Here is a 17,947-nt window from a genome sequence, read left to right on the forward strand (position 1 = left end):
TTTTTATAGTGTGCCCTATAAAGGGATGAATAGCCAGTTGTTTCATTTGTATTCTGTTTAATCATAGAATATCATTGGTAGGTATTTCTGCTGTGTATGGCCATATGCTAACTACTAGGTCCATAATGTTTATATATGAAAAATATATTATATACATCAAATAACAAGTAACCTGTCAGATTTTAACCACAAATTCCTAAGGTCATAAGGAGCAAAAAAATTTTTATAACTTGCACAAATTAAGAAAAAAAAAAGAAAATTGTGTGAGTGTGTGTGTGTGTGCAAACGACATGTTACGGTAGAAGAGTCGACTGCAAAATTTTGTACCAAATTGATACCATGATAAATGCACAAGGTGGGTTGCCCAGGTGATGCTAAGACCGAATTTAGTCTCTAAATGCGGTCTTTATACACCTTTAAAATCTGTCAGGTTACTCTTTCCCATGGTGACCATGGTGTGTAGGTATGGAAATAAATATAATTTCACTTATCTTTTAATAGGTATTAAATAAATAAAAATACTATAAAGAAAGTATGTCTTATGAATTATGAATTAAAACATTAATTTTTTTTTATGTCCCAGATAAATCTGAAATTCATTGATTAATATAAGACAAGAAATACTAGTTGAAATACAATACAATACAATTTATACAATAATTAACGTGTGACAGTATGTCAGGAAAATGGATTAAGTCAAAATCATATTTGAAATTAAATTAGCTGATAAAATGTTGCCAAAATGAAGTTACGTCACTTAAAGGTTTAATTGTCTAAGAATATTTAGTTGCATAAAACAGTGTTTACTCCTGTTGTAAAATTTAATGATTGCGAAATTTATGACTAAAAAAACATTTTGTAAAATGTTACATAGCAATTATATGATATGAATTAATAAATCGGTTATCATGCACCAGTTAATTCAGAATTAATATCAGAAAACATATAACAATAGAAAGTTTGGGTCCTGCCAACAGAGCTACTAAGACTTACTCAATGCCAACAAATATTTCCACCACATCCTTCATATGCACCTTAAGTCCCCCCCCTAGACAATGAGTTTTTCCACTTTTCCTTTGTTATTCAATCAACCTACAGATGTGTAATAAATAAATATGTAATCAAAACATAAATTGTCACATTCATAATATTATGAAGTATAACATCGAATTAAAAATCAATAGTTAACTTATGTACCTGAAATAAAATAACTATGTATTAGAAATGAATGAAAATGTGTATTACTAAAAATGTTAGTTAGGTGTTCATGGTACTTTGCCGTTGTATTATATGTATGCTATCATGGTATCGTCTTGGGTCGTCCCATTCGTTCTTCGTCACGTTCTTAAGTTAGTCCTATTCTGCTTTCGTCACTCATTCTACATTGAAAGCCACCGACGATTGTGATGAATGTAGAATGAGTGACGAAAGGAGAATAGGACTAATTTAAGAACGTGACGAAAAGCGAATGGGACGACCCAAGACGATACCGCTAATTCACATATTTCATATCTGGGATAGTTGTTAGGTATATGTATTTTCATCTGTACCTTATACCACAGAAGAAATAGGAAAATCATCAGCAACTTTTTAATGTTTAATTCTAATAAAAATACTGTGATATATTAATAACAATAAGTGGGTTAAATTTTTGTAATAATAATAAAAAACCATGATTATTATTACTCACTCAATATTTACCTACAGACCTAATCCAAGATTATACCGCATAAAATCAGGTAGGTGTAGGTACATATTTATTTTTTTACGATTAGGAAGAAGTAAGTATTTAATGAAGCATTAGGTCCTAAATCTTCTTCTGCGGAGTTCTCGCTAACGTTATAAACAGGGATCGGAAATTCGGATGCTTTTATACCTAAACTTAGCAAATTCCCGGAAAATGCTCAGCAAGTATGGAGTCGGCTTCTTAAAAATATTATTTTAATTATTTAAGTTCCGGGATTCCGGGATCGTATGAAATATCTCGAAATAGTGATAACTGTCAAAATATTTAGTTTATGACAATTTTTAGCGATTTTGTTAACATACCAACACGTTGGTAAACGTTTTAACTACAAACAGGGTGTAACAAAGACATTACCGCATACCACATATTTTGTAAAAAGAAACAGTTGAAATATGTTATTTAAATACTTTAATTCGTATATGTGTATATGTATCCTAATTGCCGGTATTCCGGGAAATCCCGGTAAATTTATTAGCAAAGTTAAATTGAGTCTGCCTTCATACTACTCAATAACAACGCGGTGTAGGTACTGAGGCCGAAGTTTAGGTATAAAAGCATCCAAATTTCCGATCCCTGGTTATAAAAAAACGAAACTTACGCTTACTTCTGCCAAATCTGAATCAACGAAGCATAGCGGAAGCAACCGTGGGGGCGCGACGCGATTCAAGACTGATTTTCGTTTTTAATATGCAAATACGCCCATGGTCTTACATTAAGTACCTATACAAACAAATAATAACTGGTATAGTTGGTATGGTACAGAGCCGCAGCGCCCTCCATGTTGGCCGAACGCTTTAGGCGGCAGCGGTATGGTACATACATCCATGCTCTTTGAAATTATGATGATGATGCTGGTATGGTACAATAGAATAGCCCAGCTGATTAGGTGGTACGTAGGCCATTCACGCAGCATACAGCCGTATCTTTTTATTTATTTATACAAAAACTAATTTAACATTGCAAACAGCGAGCGTACGGTTTATCTGCCACCATTGTAATCTAACGGCCTGTCGCGGTTGCTTAACGCAGGTGCGTCCCAAGTTCTTAGCCATAACAGTAAAAAATTATGTGATGCATAATAAAACACCAATGACCAAACTATGCGAAATGCTAACATAGAATGTGATTTTACCCGTTTGACCGCCACAATCGGAAGTAGTATTTAGGTTCATTTTTAACAGTCTGTAAAAATGAACCTAAATGCTTTGTAATAAGGTTCACTATTGTGTTTAGAAAATCAAAAAAGAAATGTATAAAATATAATGAGAAATGTATATGTAATACTGTACTAAATATGTTTCAGTAGATTAAGTGTTACCTTGTCTTAAGATGTGTACCTATTATTAAATCTATATAAGTAATCACTTTAATACAATAAATAAACAAAATTAGTGCAAAGGATATGAATGAAATTATTCAAAATAATATTAGCTAAGACAATTTTTGATATTGCATATAAGAGATTAAAAAGAGAGATAATACTAGTCTTCCTTTCAGATTAAGATGGGCACATCAGATAATGATAGTACTCTTCAACACCAAATTATTATAATTCACTCTTAAAAGAGTGATGGACTCATACAATTTATTTGGTGACGATGGAAGCGGTATGTTGGAAGGACTCACTGATCTCGGTGGAACAGACAGCTTTGCTGGTAGCTCAACATCGGGTGTAACTGGAGACAATAAGGATTCTGCTGACAACAGGTTAACAGAGTATTATACGTAACCAATGATGTAGACATATAAATAATCAGAGTAGTTATTTTACAATTATATTACACAGTTACAGGCAACCTTACAGTCAAGGAAGTGTAGGTCAAGAGAGTTCAATTCAGAAACTGACTTCGTTTGGTGGAGGAAGTGCTGGGGGGCTAAGCAGCAGCGCGCAACCTGTACCGAACCCTGGGGCGGCACCTTCTGCCCCGGAATACCATGGCTATGGAGAGTATCCGCCCCGTCCGCGCATGCCTCAGCCGCCCCACGCGCCGCTCCATCCGACTCACCACGTACACCCGTCGCACCAGTACCCGGGGTACCACCCGGGGCCTGACCCCATGTATGGCATGCCAGAGCATCCAGGTATGAATATGAATTAGGTGTAATGACATGACGATTCCGTAAGACTGACCTGTGTGAAAAAATAATAATTGTGTAACGTGGTTAATTTTCTTTTACAAATCGCTATTCGCTATCTATTTAATGAGAGAGACACATCATTGTTATCGTTATTTTTAGGCATTGGAGACATGGGAGTTTGGTCGAATGCCCCAGCTCCTAACAGATACGCACCGATTACGCCGCCGTACAGAAATTACGAACATCAGCAAAAAATGCACCAATATCCTACTCAACAGGTAAGTCGAAAAAAAATTTATAAAGTCAAATTTGTTTCTTATGACTGTATTTACATTCTTTTATATCAAACTGATAAATTTTGTTTTATAGGCTTCTGCAATAGGAGGAATACAAGCCCAAAATGGTGCATACTTGCCCAGACAACCACATTTTTCACAACCAACATCACAGCAAGTTTATGGACAACAGCAGGTGAAACCTTCTTTCCATTTGAATTCTGTGAGTGCGATTTTTTTATTTCGTTGTTTATTATATAATATACTTATTTGTAATACATATACTTATAATTAATATAATGGTTATGATGATGTTATGATACATCCAAGTATGTTTGTTTGTGGATTTTGTATCTATGTTTGGCTTTTTATTAAGTAATTATTATATTATAGTATACATTTATTTGCATTTAAGTCATACATACCATAAAATAAATATACAATTTTTTTTTGTTTCTTTTTACAGAATTATCCCAATTACACGCAGATGCATCCACCGGCTGCATCTAGAATTAGTCAACATCCCTCTTACCACCAGCAGATGGATGTCAATCCTCATCAATATGGGTTACCCCTTGGTCAGCAAAATCATGGGACTGTGCCACAACATCAACCACACCAAAACATGTCAAGCCACTCAAGTGGCATAGCTCCCGGCATTCAAGGACATCCAAATGTTCATCTTCATCACGGGGGAGCGCCACCGCTTCATCATGTGGCGCGCCAACCTTCGGGACCTCCATCCTCGGCTGCACCTTCGCATCCAGTTCCATCACAAATGCCTTACGGCTCGCCCCATCATTCCATTTCTATGAATTACCAATCACATCAGGTGCAGCATCCTCTGGATGTGAATGTCACTAACCAGTACAACGCGCCTAAACCTCCGGGCATGGATGCTGGAGCTGCCCAGTACCGCCCCCCCTTTCCTCCACAACTATCTCCACAAATGTCGCCACGAGCACAAATGTCTCCAAGGCAACAGCAGCAGCAGCAGCAACAACAGCAGCAGCAGCCACCTCAACTATCACCCCGTCCTGTGATGTCTCCAGTGAAAGGGCCGAGTGCGTCGCCTCATGGTCCTAGAAACGTGGTTCAATCACCGAGTTCGGGTGGACCGCCACCACCAACATCTACGTCATTTACAACTCAAAATACCCTTCAAGCGCTTGAGCAAATGGTTTTACCAGCAGGTTCAGAGTACTCATACCAACGTAACCCGGCGTCACCGGCCGTCCCACATGTTGTTTCGTCACCTACTCATTGGAATCAAAACAAGATTCCTCCCCAACCTATGAACAACGTAGTGCCGGTTGAAACTGAACAACCTGCGAAACCTGGAGACCCACCAACAACGCAACCGCCAGTATTAGCGGAATTGAATAAACCCAAACCTGTCGCCAACATGGACAAGGATATGGAAAAGAAAAGCACTCTCGGTCAAAATTTGACGGAGAATGATAACCCTCCGCATATATTTATGCCGCCGTCAAGCGTAAGTAATGTTCCTAAAGAGAGTGTACCTGTTAATACATCTAATGCCAGCCTTAATATGACTTCAAACATTGTTAATTCGCCTAGTGTGTCAGAAACACCAGAACCACGTGAAAGTAATCAGTTAGGACCGCATCTGTCTAGCGAAAACAAAACTGAACCTATTGCTGCGCCAAAACATGAAGAAAAACCAGAGGCGGTTTTAGCCTCATTTGACACAGAACAAAAATTGGATACAAGTTCAAAACCAGTAGAAAACAATGTTAGAAAAATTAATAACGAGCAATCGATAGGTCAAAACACGCAATTGACCCAGGTTACAAATATGAACAATAAACCCATTGAACACTCGCAGATACCTTCACAAGTAAATAATTTACCAAATACTTTGAGTCATCCTCCCAATATGGCTACTCCTACAACAAACCAGTATATGCCCGACAATCTACCTCCGCTAAATATTAACAGACAACAAGGGTTTCCACCAAGCAGTCTTCAAAGTGTTCCTGGTAATATGCCAAATATATTGCCACCGGGCATTCCACCAAATTTACCGACTAACGTGTCAACTAGTATGCAGAGTAATTCCCCTCATAGTATCAACGCAAATTATCAAAGTGGGCCCAGTGCACTACCTCCTGGAGCACAAGCAGCTTCTAATGGGCAAACCAGTGGTGCAACTAACCATTCATTGCAACATGTGAATATGACATCAAGCACTATGTCACCCAGCTTACCACCACATAATACTCAGGGTAATTTACCTTGTATGCCACCCGTTCATCCAAATTTACCAGGAAATATGCCACAAAATTTGCCTGGTGCTACAAGTAATAATATTCCTAATATGCCGCCAACCACACCTGCAAATATTCCTAACGTGCCAGGATTGCCTATGGGAGTACAAAATATGCATCCAAACATGGGGCCCAATATGCAGCAACCTAATCAACCAAACATGATGAGTAATTTGCCTCACAACGTTAATCCTAATATGATTATGTTGGGCCCAAACCCTATGCCGCACCATCATATGCCGGGTATGTATCCATCATCACATCATCAAGAAAGGGCATCGCTGCAGCAGCAAATACAGGAGATATATTGTTTACCTCCTTCAGCTGAAAACCAAGAAAAAGTAAGGTGTCTTCAGGAAAGATTAGCCTTTTTGCAGCAACATGAAACAAATGATAAATGTAACGGTGGACCAAATTGTGCTATACAAAATCCTGTATACGGATCTAAAATGGTGGAGAGCCCTCAAGTTACGAGTACAACAGGACGAGGAAGAGGTAAAGGTCCAGCTAAACCTAGAAAACCTAGAGCCAAAAAAGAGAAATTGATTGGTACAATGCAGCCTCTTGATCAACTTCCAGTATCTGAAGATTGTGTCACAGCAGGTACTGGACTGAAAAATAACTCTGAGATGGATATTGATTTAACTGAAGATGTCACAAATTTAGACAGTAGTGCCATGATGATAGATGATCTTAATGGGGGCAAAGTGAAAAAATTAAGAGGTCCTCGTAAAAACAAAGAAAGAAAGCCCCGAACTCCTAAAGAACCCAAGCCAGAAATGGGCGAAAAACCAGTTAAAGAACGCAAAAAACGACAACCTAAAGATCCAAATGCTCCCCCTAAAAGACGCAGAAATGCTAAAAAAGACGCTTCTGATATTCAAGCAGACACTACTACTAATTACGATTTGTTGGAGAAAGACCCCAACGATAGTAAATCAATGGATGCTTCAATGAACCAAAGTTTCATGAGTGTGGATTCCCTTAAAAATCCACAAGATGGATCAACTGCTGACGAAACGAACGTCACTGATTTCGACGATATTCCTGTATCAAAGATAGCAATAAAAGATCTATTGGAAGAAGCAGAGGCCAAAAGAGATCTTGAAGATAAAGACGATGATTTAGATGCTTTTAATCCTAAGAAGAGAACAGCGAAAAAACGGTCATCTGGAAGCGGAAGTTGTAAGAAAATTGCGCTAAAAAGAACTCCCGGTGGAGGAAGAAGAAAGAAACGAGGTGGATTGATACCGGATTCGGATGGTGAGCCTGATGATTTAATGTCTACACCTCCACCTTCCCCACCACCTGAAGGTGATGATAGTTTAAAACGAAGATCAGCAAGAAATACTCAACGTAAAAAATACACTGATGATGTTATGTTGCGCTTGTCAGACGATGAATGTTTGGGAATACCTAGTACGAAACAAGAGAAGAAATTTGATTCAGATGATCTACTTATTAATACCAAAGATAATAGCAGGTTGGACGGCACTCCTAAGCCGAACTATATTTATATCAATACATCTGAGGAAGACAATATGATTGTTCAACACGTACTCGCCTGTCGTATGGGCAAAAGAGAACTTAAAAAGGAACCTCCGCCACCTGTCGAAACTGATCCGAAACCGGATCCGGAGAAATCGGAAGAGACCGCTGTCAATGACAACCCCGAGGAGGTCAAATCAGAGACTGTACAGTCTGACACGACTGAATCAAAGAATGAGTCTCAAGATGAAAATAAACCTGAAGAAAAACAAGAAACTGTAACAAAACCAGAAACAGTGCCAAAAGAAGAAGATCCTAAGGAAGATACTAACAAATCCGAAATTCAAAAAGAAGACAATGAAGTAAAGGATGAAAAACCTATAATTGTTGATGTTGAAGAATATTATGTCAAATACAGAAATTTCTCTTATTTACATTGCGAGTGGAAAACAGAAGAGGAGTTGTATAAGGGTGACAAACGCATATTTTCTAAAATAAAGAGGTTTAAGCAAAAACAAGCCCAACAACTGAACATTTTCGAATTACTGGACGAGGAGCCCTTTAATCCTGACTATATAGAAGTTGAGAGAATCCTAGATATGTCTGAGCATGAAGATCCTGCAACGAATAGTAAACTGAAGTACTATTTAGTTAAGTGGAAAAGTTTGCAATATGAAGATAGCACTTGGGAGCTGGAAGAAAACATTGATGTTGACAAAATTAAGCAATACAAAATTTTCAGCGAAATTCCACCAAAAGAGAAATGGAAATTTAAGAAACGCCCATCTACAGATAATTGGGTCCAGTTGAAGGAATCTCCTCTATATAAAGGAGGTAATACTTTGAGACCATACCAGTTAGAAGGTCTGAATTGGCTTCTATTTTCATGGCATAATAATCGCAACTGCATTTTAGCAGACGAAATGGGACTTGGCAAAACTATTCAAAGTTTGACATTTGTAAATGCCATTTGGGAGTATGGCATACGAGGCCCCTTCCTTATAATTGCTCCACTATCTACCATTCCTAATTGGCAAAGAGAGTTTGAAGGCTGGACAGATATGAACGTAGTGGTTTATCATGGTTCACAACAAAGTAAAAGCATGCTACAAGAGTATGAATTTTATTATAAAAATGATAAAGGTGAACCAATCACAGAAATAACAAAGTTTAATGTGTTAATCACGACTTTTGAGATAATAGTAACAGATTTTCAAGAACTCAAAACATTTAATTGGAGAGTATGTGTCATTGATGAAGCACATCGATTAAAGAATCGTAACTGCAAACTATTGGAGGGATTACGACAACTGCATTTGGAGCACAGAGTACTATTGTCAGGTACTCCACTGCAAAATAATGTTAATGAATTATTCTCCTTATTGAACTTCTTAGAACCCTCTCAATTTGCTAGTAATGATGCATTTTTGAACGAATTCGGGCAACTAAAAACTGAGTCTGAAGTGCTCAAGCTACAAGCCCTATTAAAACCTATGATGCTAAGAAGACTAAAGGAAGATGTTGAAAAAACACTGGCCCCTAAAGAAGAGACTATAATTGAGGTGGAACTGACGAACATACAAAAGAAATACTACAGAGCTATTTTAGAAAGAAATTTCAGTTTCTTACAAAAGGGTACTGCTTCTGCGCAAAATATACCAAACTTGATGAATACTATGATGGAACTTAGAAAATGCTGCATTCATCCATATTTACTAAATGGTGCTGAAGATCAAATACAATTTGACTACAAGCAGACTTACGGTGAAGACGATGAGGCCTACTACAAAGCCCTCATTCAGTCATCTGGTAAAATGGTCTTGGTTGACAAGTTACTTCCTAAACTAAAAGCAGGCGGACATCGAGTGTTAATTTTTAGTCAGATGGTAAGATGTCTTAATATATTAGAAGACTACCTTGTATTTAGACGTTACCCTTACGAGAGAATTGATGGTAGAATAAGAGGAAATCTTAGGCAAGAAGCAATTGACAGATTCTCAAAACCTGACTCTGATAGATTTGTATTTTTGCTCTGTACTAAAGCGGGAGGACTCGGTATCAATTTGACGGCTGCCGACACCGTTATTATTTACGACAGTGACTGGAATCCACAGAACGATCTACAAGCTCAAGCTCGTTGCCATCGTATTGGCCAACAAAAAATGGTTAAGATCTATAGATTGATTTGTCGCAATACATATGAAAGAGAAATGTTTGATAAAGCGTCGATGAAACTTGGATTGGATAAAGCAATTTTGCAAAGTATGAACACTACCCAAGGAAAAGAGACAGGGCTTAAACAACTGTCGAAGAAGGAAATTGAAGATCTCCTAAAGAAAGGCGCTTACGGGGCAGTAATGGATGAAGACAACGCTGGTGACAAGTTCTGCGAAGAAGACATTGAGATGATCCTGGCGCGGAGAACACAAGTCATTCAAATGGAATCCGAAAAAGGATCAACATTTTCGAAAGCTAGTTTCGCGTCTACTGGTCAGCGATCTGATATCGATATCAGAGATCCAGACTTTTGGAACAAATGGGCTAAGAAGGCTGAAATTGATACAACAGAAAAGAAAGAAGATGAAGATTTGATTGTTACAGAGCCCAGGAAACGAACTGTTATCAAGCGATATGGACATGATGACGGCACTGTAGAAATGTCAGATATGGAAGTGACGCCAGATTCGGAGGAAGATGAAGAAGGTAAGCTTTACTCCACAAATTGACAGTTTCTTTATTCAATAGCAGGAATATTTCTGTCGAATATTTGCAAACATTTATTCATTATTTTATTACGCTTATAAAACAGTATTATGAATTACATTCCAAATTTTACAAACATTCAAATCCATCCAAATCAAGTAGAGGACTACTTTCCCGAATTTACCTTTCGTGTTTATTTTTACAGGTATCAGCTTACGAAGTAAAAGAAAGAAAGAAAAACTTGGCAGAAAGGGTAGACGGTATGCAAGTGACGAATATATACCTCGTCACGAGGGTGTGTCGGTGGATGAGGAGGTCAACTACGGATCTTGGACTAGATCAGAATGTTTCAAGATTGAAAGAGGCTTACTTACATTCGGGTACGTTTATTGAAAATATTTTTAAATATGACATATAATGTATAGATAAGAAAATGTTGACTACATTCTTCACGTATGTTTCCTTCTTAATAATAAAATAATTTGACTTTACAGATGGGCGCGGTGGGACGAAATTATAGACAAAAATCAATTTAGAAAAGGTTGGACTCTTCCCGTGATAGAAGATTGTGCCCGTATTATCGTACGTATATTTTTGCCTTAATACTTCAGAAAATATTAAAACTGATTTATTCATTATATTTAAATTAATGAATAGTTATTATTTTACAAACTTCAGAATGATGACTTGCCATGCTAATACCGAGAAAGTTTAAGACTTTCGCTGAGTTCAATGTGCTTTTCTGATTGTACAACTTGTAATTGAAGGTCCACTTTTACATGTTGTGAATATATTATTATGATGTAATAATTGTTATAAACATTACTATGACCTTCATTCACACTTATAGGTCCTGTATTGCCTGCGGCACTACAAAGGGGACGAGAAGATTAGAAATTTTATTTGGGATTTAATTGAGCCCTGTGAAAATGGAGAAGTAACAATATCTCGAAATCATAGTGGCCTTCATAATCCTGTTCCACGAGGCAGAAATGCTAAAAAGAAAAACCGACCCAAAGACTTACCAAAACCCAATGATGTACCAAGGTGGGAAGATCCTAACCATTGGAGTTCGATTGAAAAATATGACTGTGAGGCATATTTGGAATCCAGTTATAAGAAGCATTTGTTTAGACATGCAAACAAGTAAGTCAAATTTCCTACCTTTATCTTAACCATAATCATATATGACACTGAAACTTAAATTGAATAATCCGATGTTTTGCAACTACATTTATGTAATGTTTAAAATAATTTTGATATCTCCCAAGAGGTAGTCTTTTTCATATGGATCTCAAAATAATACAAACAAAAGAATGACATGTGAATCTTCTCTTTTCCACAGATCCATATGTAATAGACCAATACCATCTAAATGAGTAACAAAAAATCTTGTTTCAGGGTTTTGCTGAGGGTTCGCATGATGTATTACATTAAACATGAAGTTATTGGTGATTATGCCACCCAAATTGAGAGCGGAATACATGCCAGGTGAGTTAAAATGATCATAGTTGTTTGAGCTTAGATTTGTGAAGCGGATTTCTTGTCTTGAATTTAATGCAACTTGTGCTATATGCTTCTGCTAGCTTTGCAGAAAATGGGAGATAAAGAAACAAGTACCTAATTAAGAAGTCTATATTTAATCAGTAATTTTTTCTTCTCTTTAGCTTAAAAAGCAAAGTAATTCTGTACCTACAAAAATGATTTGTTATTCACATCAAATTTCAACTATAGTCTATTTCCATTCAAATCTTAACTACATAGGTAGGCATCATTGATTAGTTATCGGAATTATAACTTTTAGTCTTTAATATTAATTTAAGTATAATTAAAATAAAATTAAAACATGTGGTTCTGTAGTTTAACCATTGATAAAATTGGACGAATACAGGATTTTCTCCTAAAAGATTTTGAGTAGGGTTTCTGGTTTCTCGGCCTTTTTGATTTCTCGAGGCACGGGAATTCTCGACCAGGATTTCTCGAGTTTCTCGAGTATCTCGAGAAATTTTGAAAGTTGTAAAAAACACCATGGTATTTTATTTTTTTTTGCTTTTTTACAAATAAGCGAACGCGAATCGTAGGTGAGATCAATAACCAAACGTATGGTAAATTTTTAGTCACCATAAATTGCTCTTTTCAATAATCACAAATTCAACAACAAACAAAAACTATACTACTAAAGGTGCAGGCGTGCGCGACGGCGATGTGATATGCTAATATAAAGTGTATATCTTGCCGTGTATATCTTAATAAATTTAACTTGATGTGACAAACTTACAGAAGTTTAACTACGTAATATTAATACTTACTGAACGTAACAATGAAGCTGCTACAATTGAGATGTTTTGCTAATAGGAATATATCGGGATGATTTAATTTATCAATAGTAATTTAGTTTTGAGGTTTTTGTTAATACATCCTAGGTCCTGTAGGCAATTCACTTTTGCATTAGAAAGAAGATACGAGATTTTGACGTCGTAATAAAAAGTTATGTATTGAGAAACATTTTTGAAAAATAAATCACGACTATTATGTAACAATTAACAAATCATATACGATATTTTATATTATTTTGCTTTCATAAGCAATAGTAAAAAAATAATAATAGCGGTTTTCAGTAAAAACACACGCCATGAATGTCACGATAGTTCAAAAGTTTCAAAACATGAAAATCGATTGAAGCCAGAACGCTAGGGGACGGATCAAGGCAGTTTTTTTATTTGGTTGGTTAACTACCTAATAAATTGTTTAAGTACCTGAAAATGTAAAAAAAAAACATTGTTTACATTAATTTAACTACCTAAAGAAATACACTATATACACACCACGTGTTATACGCGTTTTCTTTTTACTTATCACAAGAGCTTTATTTCTCGAGTTCTCGAGGCATAGAGAATTTTTTTCCCGTCTCGACTTAGGAGAAATTTCTCGAGATTTCCCGCCTCGAGAATTCTCGAGCAGAAACCCTAATTTTGAGATACATTTGCATTATATTTCATTATGTTATTTTCTACTTGGCCAAGTCGCTAAGGCACTATTGTAATACATACGATGTTGTTGTACTTAATAAATAAAATAAAGTCGGTTCATTAATAAATGTAATACGTTAGCTCGCTGGGCATGCGGGTGCCTCGGGGCGTGGACAGCGCGCCGCCGCGCGTGTGGTGGGACACGGAGTGCGACGTGTCGCTGCTGGTGGGCACGTACGTGCACGGCTACGAGAACTACCTCGCCATGCGCTCCGACCCGCAGCTGTGCTACGTCGACAAGCTCGGCCCGCCCGACGACGCCGAGTGCACCGACATCAAGTTAGTACCATACTATTTTGATAAAAAAAGAGAAATTTCCAACGCAGGCAGTAATCCATCGATAAGCACATGTAGTTGTTGCGCCTCCTTGTTGCCAGTTGGTTTTATGGCCCGGATGCTCAGTTGGTATGGTCTTTACAATAACAAAGAGTAACAAAATTAAGAGTAGTCTGTAGTGGCTCTGCCTACGAAGCGGAAGGTCCTGGGTTCGAATCCCGATAAGGGCATTTATTTGTGTGTTTATCACTAATTTTTGTTCCAGAGTTATGGATGTTATCTGTTTATACAAGAATACTGGGGATCTGTTTAAGGGCATATTGCATGGCATGCTCTGAAATGGATATCCCTAATGTTTTTTACACCTTGTATAAGTATTTATTATTTAACCTTTTCGACGCCGTGTCAAACACAAAAGCTGTCGCTCGGACGCCACGTCACCAAAGTCTCAAAACTGAAATTGAACTTTATGCATATGCACGTAGGTCTATGTTGCTCTGTGGTCTGTGACCGATTAATCCGTCTTTGGCGTTGGACCTGCGGTGCGCATATATCGGCCATTGGCGTTCAAAAAGTTAACTAAGATATAAGTATCATCGTCTAGTACCCCTAGTACAAAGCTTTGCTTAGTTTTGGGGTTACGTCGATTTGTGTAAGATTGGTTCCAAATATTTATTTTATTGGATGTTTAAGCGGATTTTGGTATCTGAATATTCTGATAACGGAGGCGCCCCCTAACTATAGTTCGTTTTTTTAGCATTAGAAATAAGGTAAACAATCTTGATGTGTCTTTTAATTGAAAAATACATTTTAAAAATAAGTTACGGCAAGTATGTAACAATTATAAATCTAATACGATCATTTATATTCTTCTGCTTTCATAAGTAATAGTTTTTGGTTTTTAAAAAGCGTTTTTCAATTAAAAGACATGTCAAGATCGCTTACCTTCTTGCAAGTTCTTTCTAATGCTAAAAAAAACGAACTATAAAGCTCTGAAAATTTAAAGTATCTCTTTCAAATATCCTTAATATCTCAATCGTTCGTTTAGGAGTGAAGAAAGAAAGGTCCGCGGCAGCGCAGTCGGCGACGAAGACTGCACGGACGACGTGTCGAGCGGCGCCGGCGCCACGTCGCCCGCCGCGTCGCCGCGCCCCGACGACGACGGCGGCGGCGGCCACCAGTGGCCCTCCATGCAGGACCTCAACACCCGCCTGCGCCGCCTCATCACCGCCTACCAGAGGAACTACAAGCGCGAGGAGCTCAAGCTGCAACAGAAAGCTAAGGTCCGGAATACATCTATACTGTACTCTAGTTTTTAAAAATTTGGGAAACACAATTATTTATTTATTTATTACTATTCGGCGATCCAACAGTATAAAATATCAATGGGTTTTATAAATGTGATACAAATTATATCATTTATACAGTAACACTTATCTAATATTTCTAGAAAATCTGCATTCATTTCAAATTTTTAGTTTCACCTGTCCCATTGTCCGTATGTAATCAAATCTAGCAAGCTAAATTAGTAGAGATGCACCGGATATCCGGTTACTATCCGGCCGGATACCGGATAGTAACCTACTATCCGTCCGGATAACGGATCCGGACGGACGCACGTAACATTGCTTGATTTCAGAGTAAACAAATTGGATTTAAGAAACAGACACGGTCATTATTGTACTTGTTTATTATTTTAAAACAATTTAATCATTCCACTGACCTGCACGCGCACTCATTTCGAACCTAGAAATGAGTCCGAGCGAACGTTTACTAGGAAACAGGTCAAACCAGCAGAATGCGCACCTGAAAAACCGAAATGTAGGTATAGTTCCGCTGGCCGAATATTCAGCGGCCGAATATCCGGTATCCGGCCAAACAACTATCCGTTGCATCTCTATAAATTAGGCCCACTTTCCATCATTTCATTGAGTTGAAACTCTACATACTCATGCTGATCTGATGATAGACAATAGAGAGGTGGCCATTGGAACTCTGTGATAAGACAGCACAACTATTGTGTTTGGGTATGTTAAAAAAAATGTCTGCTTTTATTAGTTCACAGTTGAAAGACAAGTACATATATTTTTAGTACCCAAATTGTGGTGGTACATTATTTAATCGTTGAATTCCGTCCAGAAGATGGAGCGCCGGGAGCGCATGGAGCAGCTGGCGCGCGACGAGGTGTCCGCGTGGCGCTGGAGCCGCGCCGACGAGGAGGCGTTCCGGCGCACCGTGGCCTCGTACGGCGTGGAGTTCGACCCCGCCACCAAGAGCCTGCGCTGGGGCCGCTTCCGCTCCCTAGCTCGCCTCGACTCCAAGAGCGACGACGCTCTCACCGACTACCTGAAAGCCTTTATGGCCATGTGCAAGCGCCAGTGCGGCCTCTCTGTGGGCGAAGCGGAACTGCCTACGAGGGCAGATCTCAAAGCGGAGCCTATTGGCGAAGAAAGAGCTATCGCTACACTCGAAAGGTATGTCCGAAATGTACCTCTTGCTCTTACCAAATTACGTGAATCATGAAATGAAATTAGCGTAAACACAGGATAAGAAATTAATTTTTATTTATGCAACAAATTTACCCGTGCCGTCGTAAATTAACTCGGGGTCTCTCGACAAGTGTGTTCAGCCGCATTTAAGATAGGGAACGACTTTTGCATTGTCATTGGTAATGTTTCGTGCAGAAACAGAGGCTCATTAAAAGTATCTCTTTATTCAGATGTTTGAGGGCCTTCTAGGTCCATTTGTGTAAGCTTGTCCTATATACTTATTTATTTGTGTGTTTGAGTCTCTGAAACGTAAGTTGATTCCTCAGGATCGACCTGTTGCGTGTGCTGCGCGAGGAGGTGGCGCCGCACGGGGCGCTGGACGCGCGGCTGGCGCTGTGCGAGCGCTCGGCCGACGCGCCGCCCTGGTGGCAGCCCGCCCGCCACGACAAGCTGCTCGTGCTCGGCGTGTGCAAGTGAGTGTTATTGTCCAGTAGCGAGCTGCTGCGGCTGCGCGAGGAGGTGGCGCCGCACGGGCGCTGTGCTAAAATAGGAGCCAAGTTCAATAATACTTTGAATTGAGATCTAAATGGGCTGCAATGTTAATTTTCAGGCCCAGGTAGTAATTTTTTTTATTGTATTATTTAATTACTTGATTATATACATATATGTTGCTATGCAGCTTAGTTACAAAACAATCTATTTATGATCTTATTTCTTTTCTACAGGCACGGATTGGGCGACACTTACCACAAACTGTTTTGTGATCCTAAACTACCATTCGCCGATTGTGCCAGCAAATGGTACAACAGTAATAAAAGCGGAGCAAAGAAGGCGGAGGAGAAAGAAAAAGCGTCGTCCGACGAGGACGAGAAGGGGTCGGAAGGCTCGGCTTCCGAGACGCGCATGTCGCTCCGGCGCAGTAAGCGCACGACCAACGTCGAGCGCGACGACGACGACACCGACGCGCTCTCCGAGCTCGAGACTCTGGCCAAGCTGGGCCGCGCGGACGAGGCGCTCACCCCCGACATGTGGTTCACGGAGCGCGCGCTCGAGACCCGCCTGCATCACATCGCCCACGCCGTGCAGAACTGCGAGTGGCCCTCCGCCTCCGGCTCCAAGAGCGACACCCGCAGCATCCAGGCGGAACTCCAGGAGGAGCGCAAGCAGAGTCAGAAGCGGCACATCGCCATCGACGTGGAGACGGAGCGCGCCAAGCTGCACGCGCTGCTGTCGTCGCCGGCGGCGGCGCACTCGGGCGCGGCGCGCGACGACGCCTCCAGCGACTCCGGCTCGCGCCGCTCCACGCCCGCGCCGCCGCCCGCGCACCAGCGCGTGGCGCCCTCCCCCGCGCCGGCCGCCGCCGCGCCCGTCGACCTCTCCGCGCCGCTCGACCTCAGCGAGGCGCAGGACTTCAGCCTCGGCCGCCGCACGCCGCAGGCCGCCGACGCGCCCGCCTCCGCCTCCGCCGCCGCCGCCGCCCCGAGGGGCAGGCTGGACGACACGCTCAGCAAATTGATGAAAAGGAAAAATGTGGTTAGTAATCTTTATTAAGCTTTGTCGATGTCTTTTT

The 17,947-nt window shown here is 39.7% G+C and overlaps 1 protein-coding gene across 5 annotated transcripts in view; it reads left to right on the plus strand.

Annotated features, from left to right (window-relative positions):
• The window catches only part of LOC134663691 (chromodomain-helicase-DNA-binding protein 9), a 275,973-nt gene that overhangs the window by 1,323 nt on the left and 256,703 nt on the right, over nt 1–17,947 (plus strand). For 2 of the 5 annotated variants that reach the window (XR_010098167.1, XM_063520135.1), the window contains exons 2-15: nt 3,245–3,454; nt 3,534–3,829; nt 3,986–4,104; nt 4,196–4,324; nt 4,568–10,583; nt 10,789–10,963; nt 11,078–11,165; nt 11,434–11,729; nt 11,985–12,074; nt 13,694–13,891; nt 14,937–15,171; nt 16,028–16,362; nt 16,704–16,850; nt 17,103–17,910. Coding sequence is in view for 4 of the 5 variants with exons in the window: in XM_063520135.1 (XP_063376205.1) it covers nt 3,318–3,454; nt 3,534–3,829; nt 3,986–4,104; nt 4,196–4,324; nt 4,568–10,583; nt 10,789–10,963; nt 11,078–11,165; nt 11,434–11,729; nt 11,985–12,074; nt 13,694–13,891; nt 14,937–15,171; nt 16,028–16,362; nt 16,704–16,850; nt 17,103–17,910 (9,069 nt within the window). In the remaining variant the exon portion in view is untranslated. The remainder of the gene's footprint in view (nt 1–3,244; nt 3,455–3,533; nt 3,830–3,985; nt 4,105–4,195; nt 4,325–4,567; nt 10,584–10,788; nt 10,964–11,077; nt 11,166–11,433; nt 11,730–11,984; nt 12,075–13,693; nt 13,892–14,936; nt 15,172–16,027; nt 16,363–16,703; nt 16,851–17,102; nt 17,911–17,947) is intronic. The other 3 variants (XM_063520136.1, XM_063520137.1, XM_063520138.1) reach the window with 3 other exon arrangements.

This window comes from Cydia fagiglandana, chromosome 4, assembly GCF_963556715.1.
Source record: "Cydia fagiglandana chromosome 4, ilCydFagi1.1, whole genome shotgun sequence".
NCBI classification, from domain to species: domain Eukaryota; kingdom Metazoa; phylum Arthropoda; class Insecta; order Lepidoptera; family Tortricidae; genus Cydia; species Cydia fagiglandana.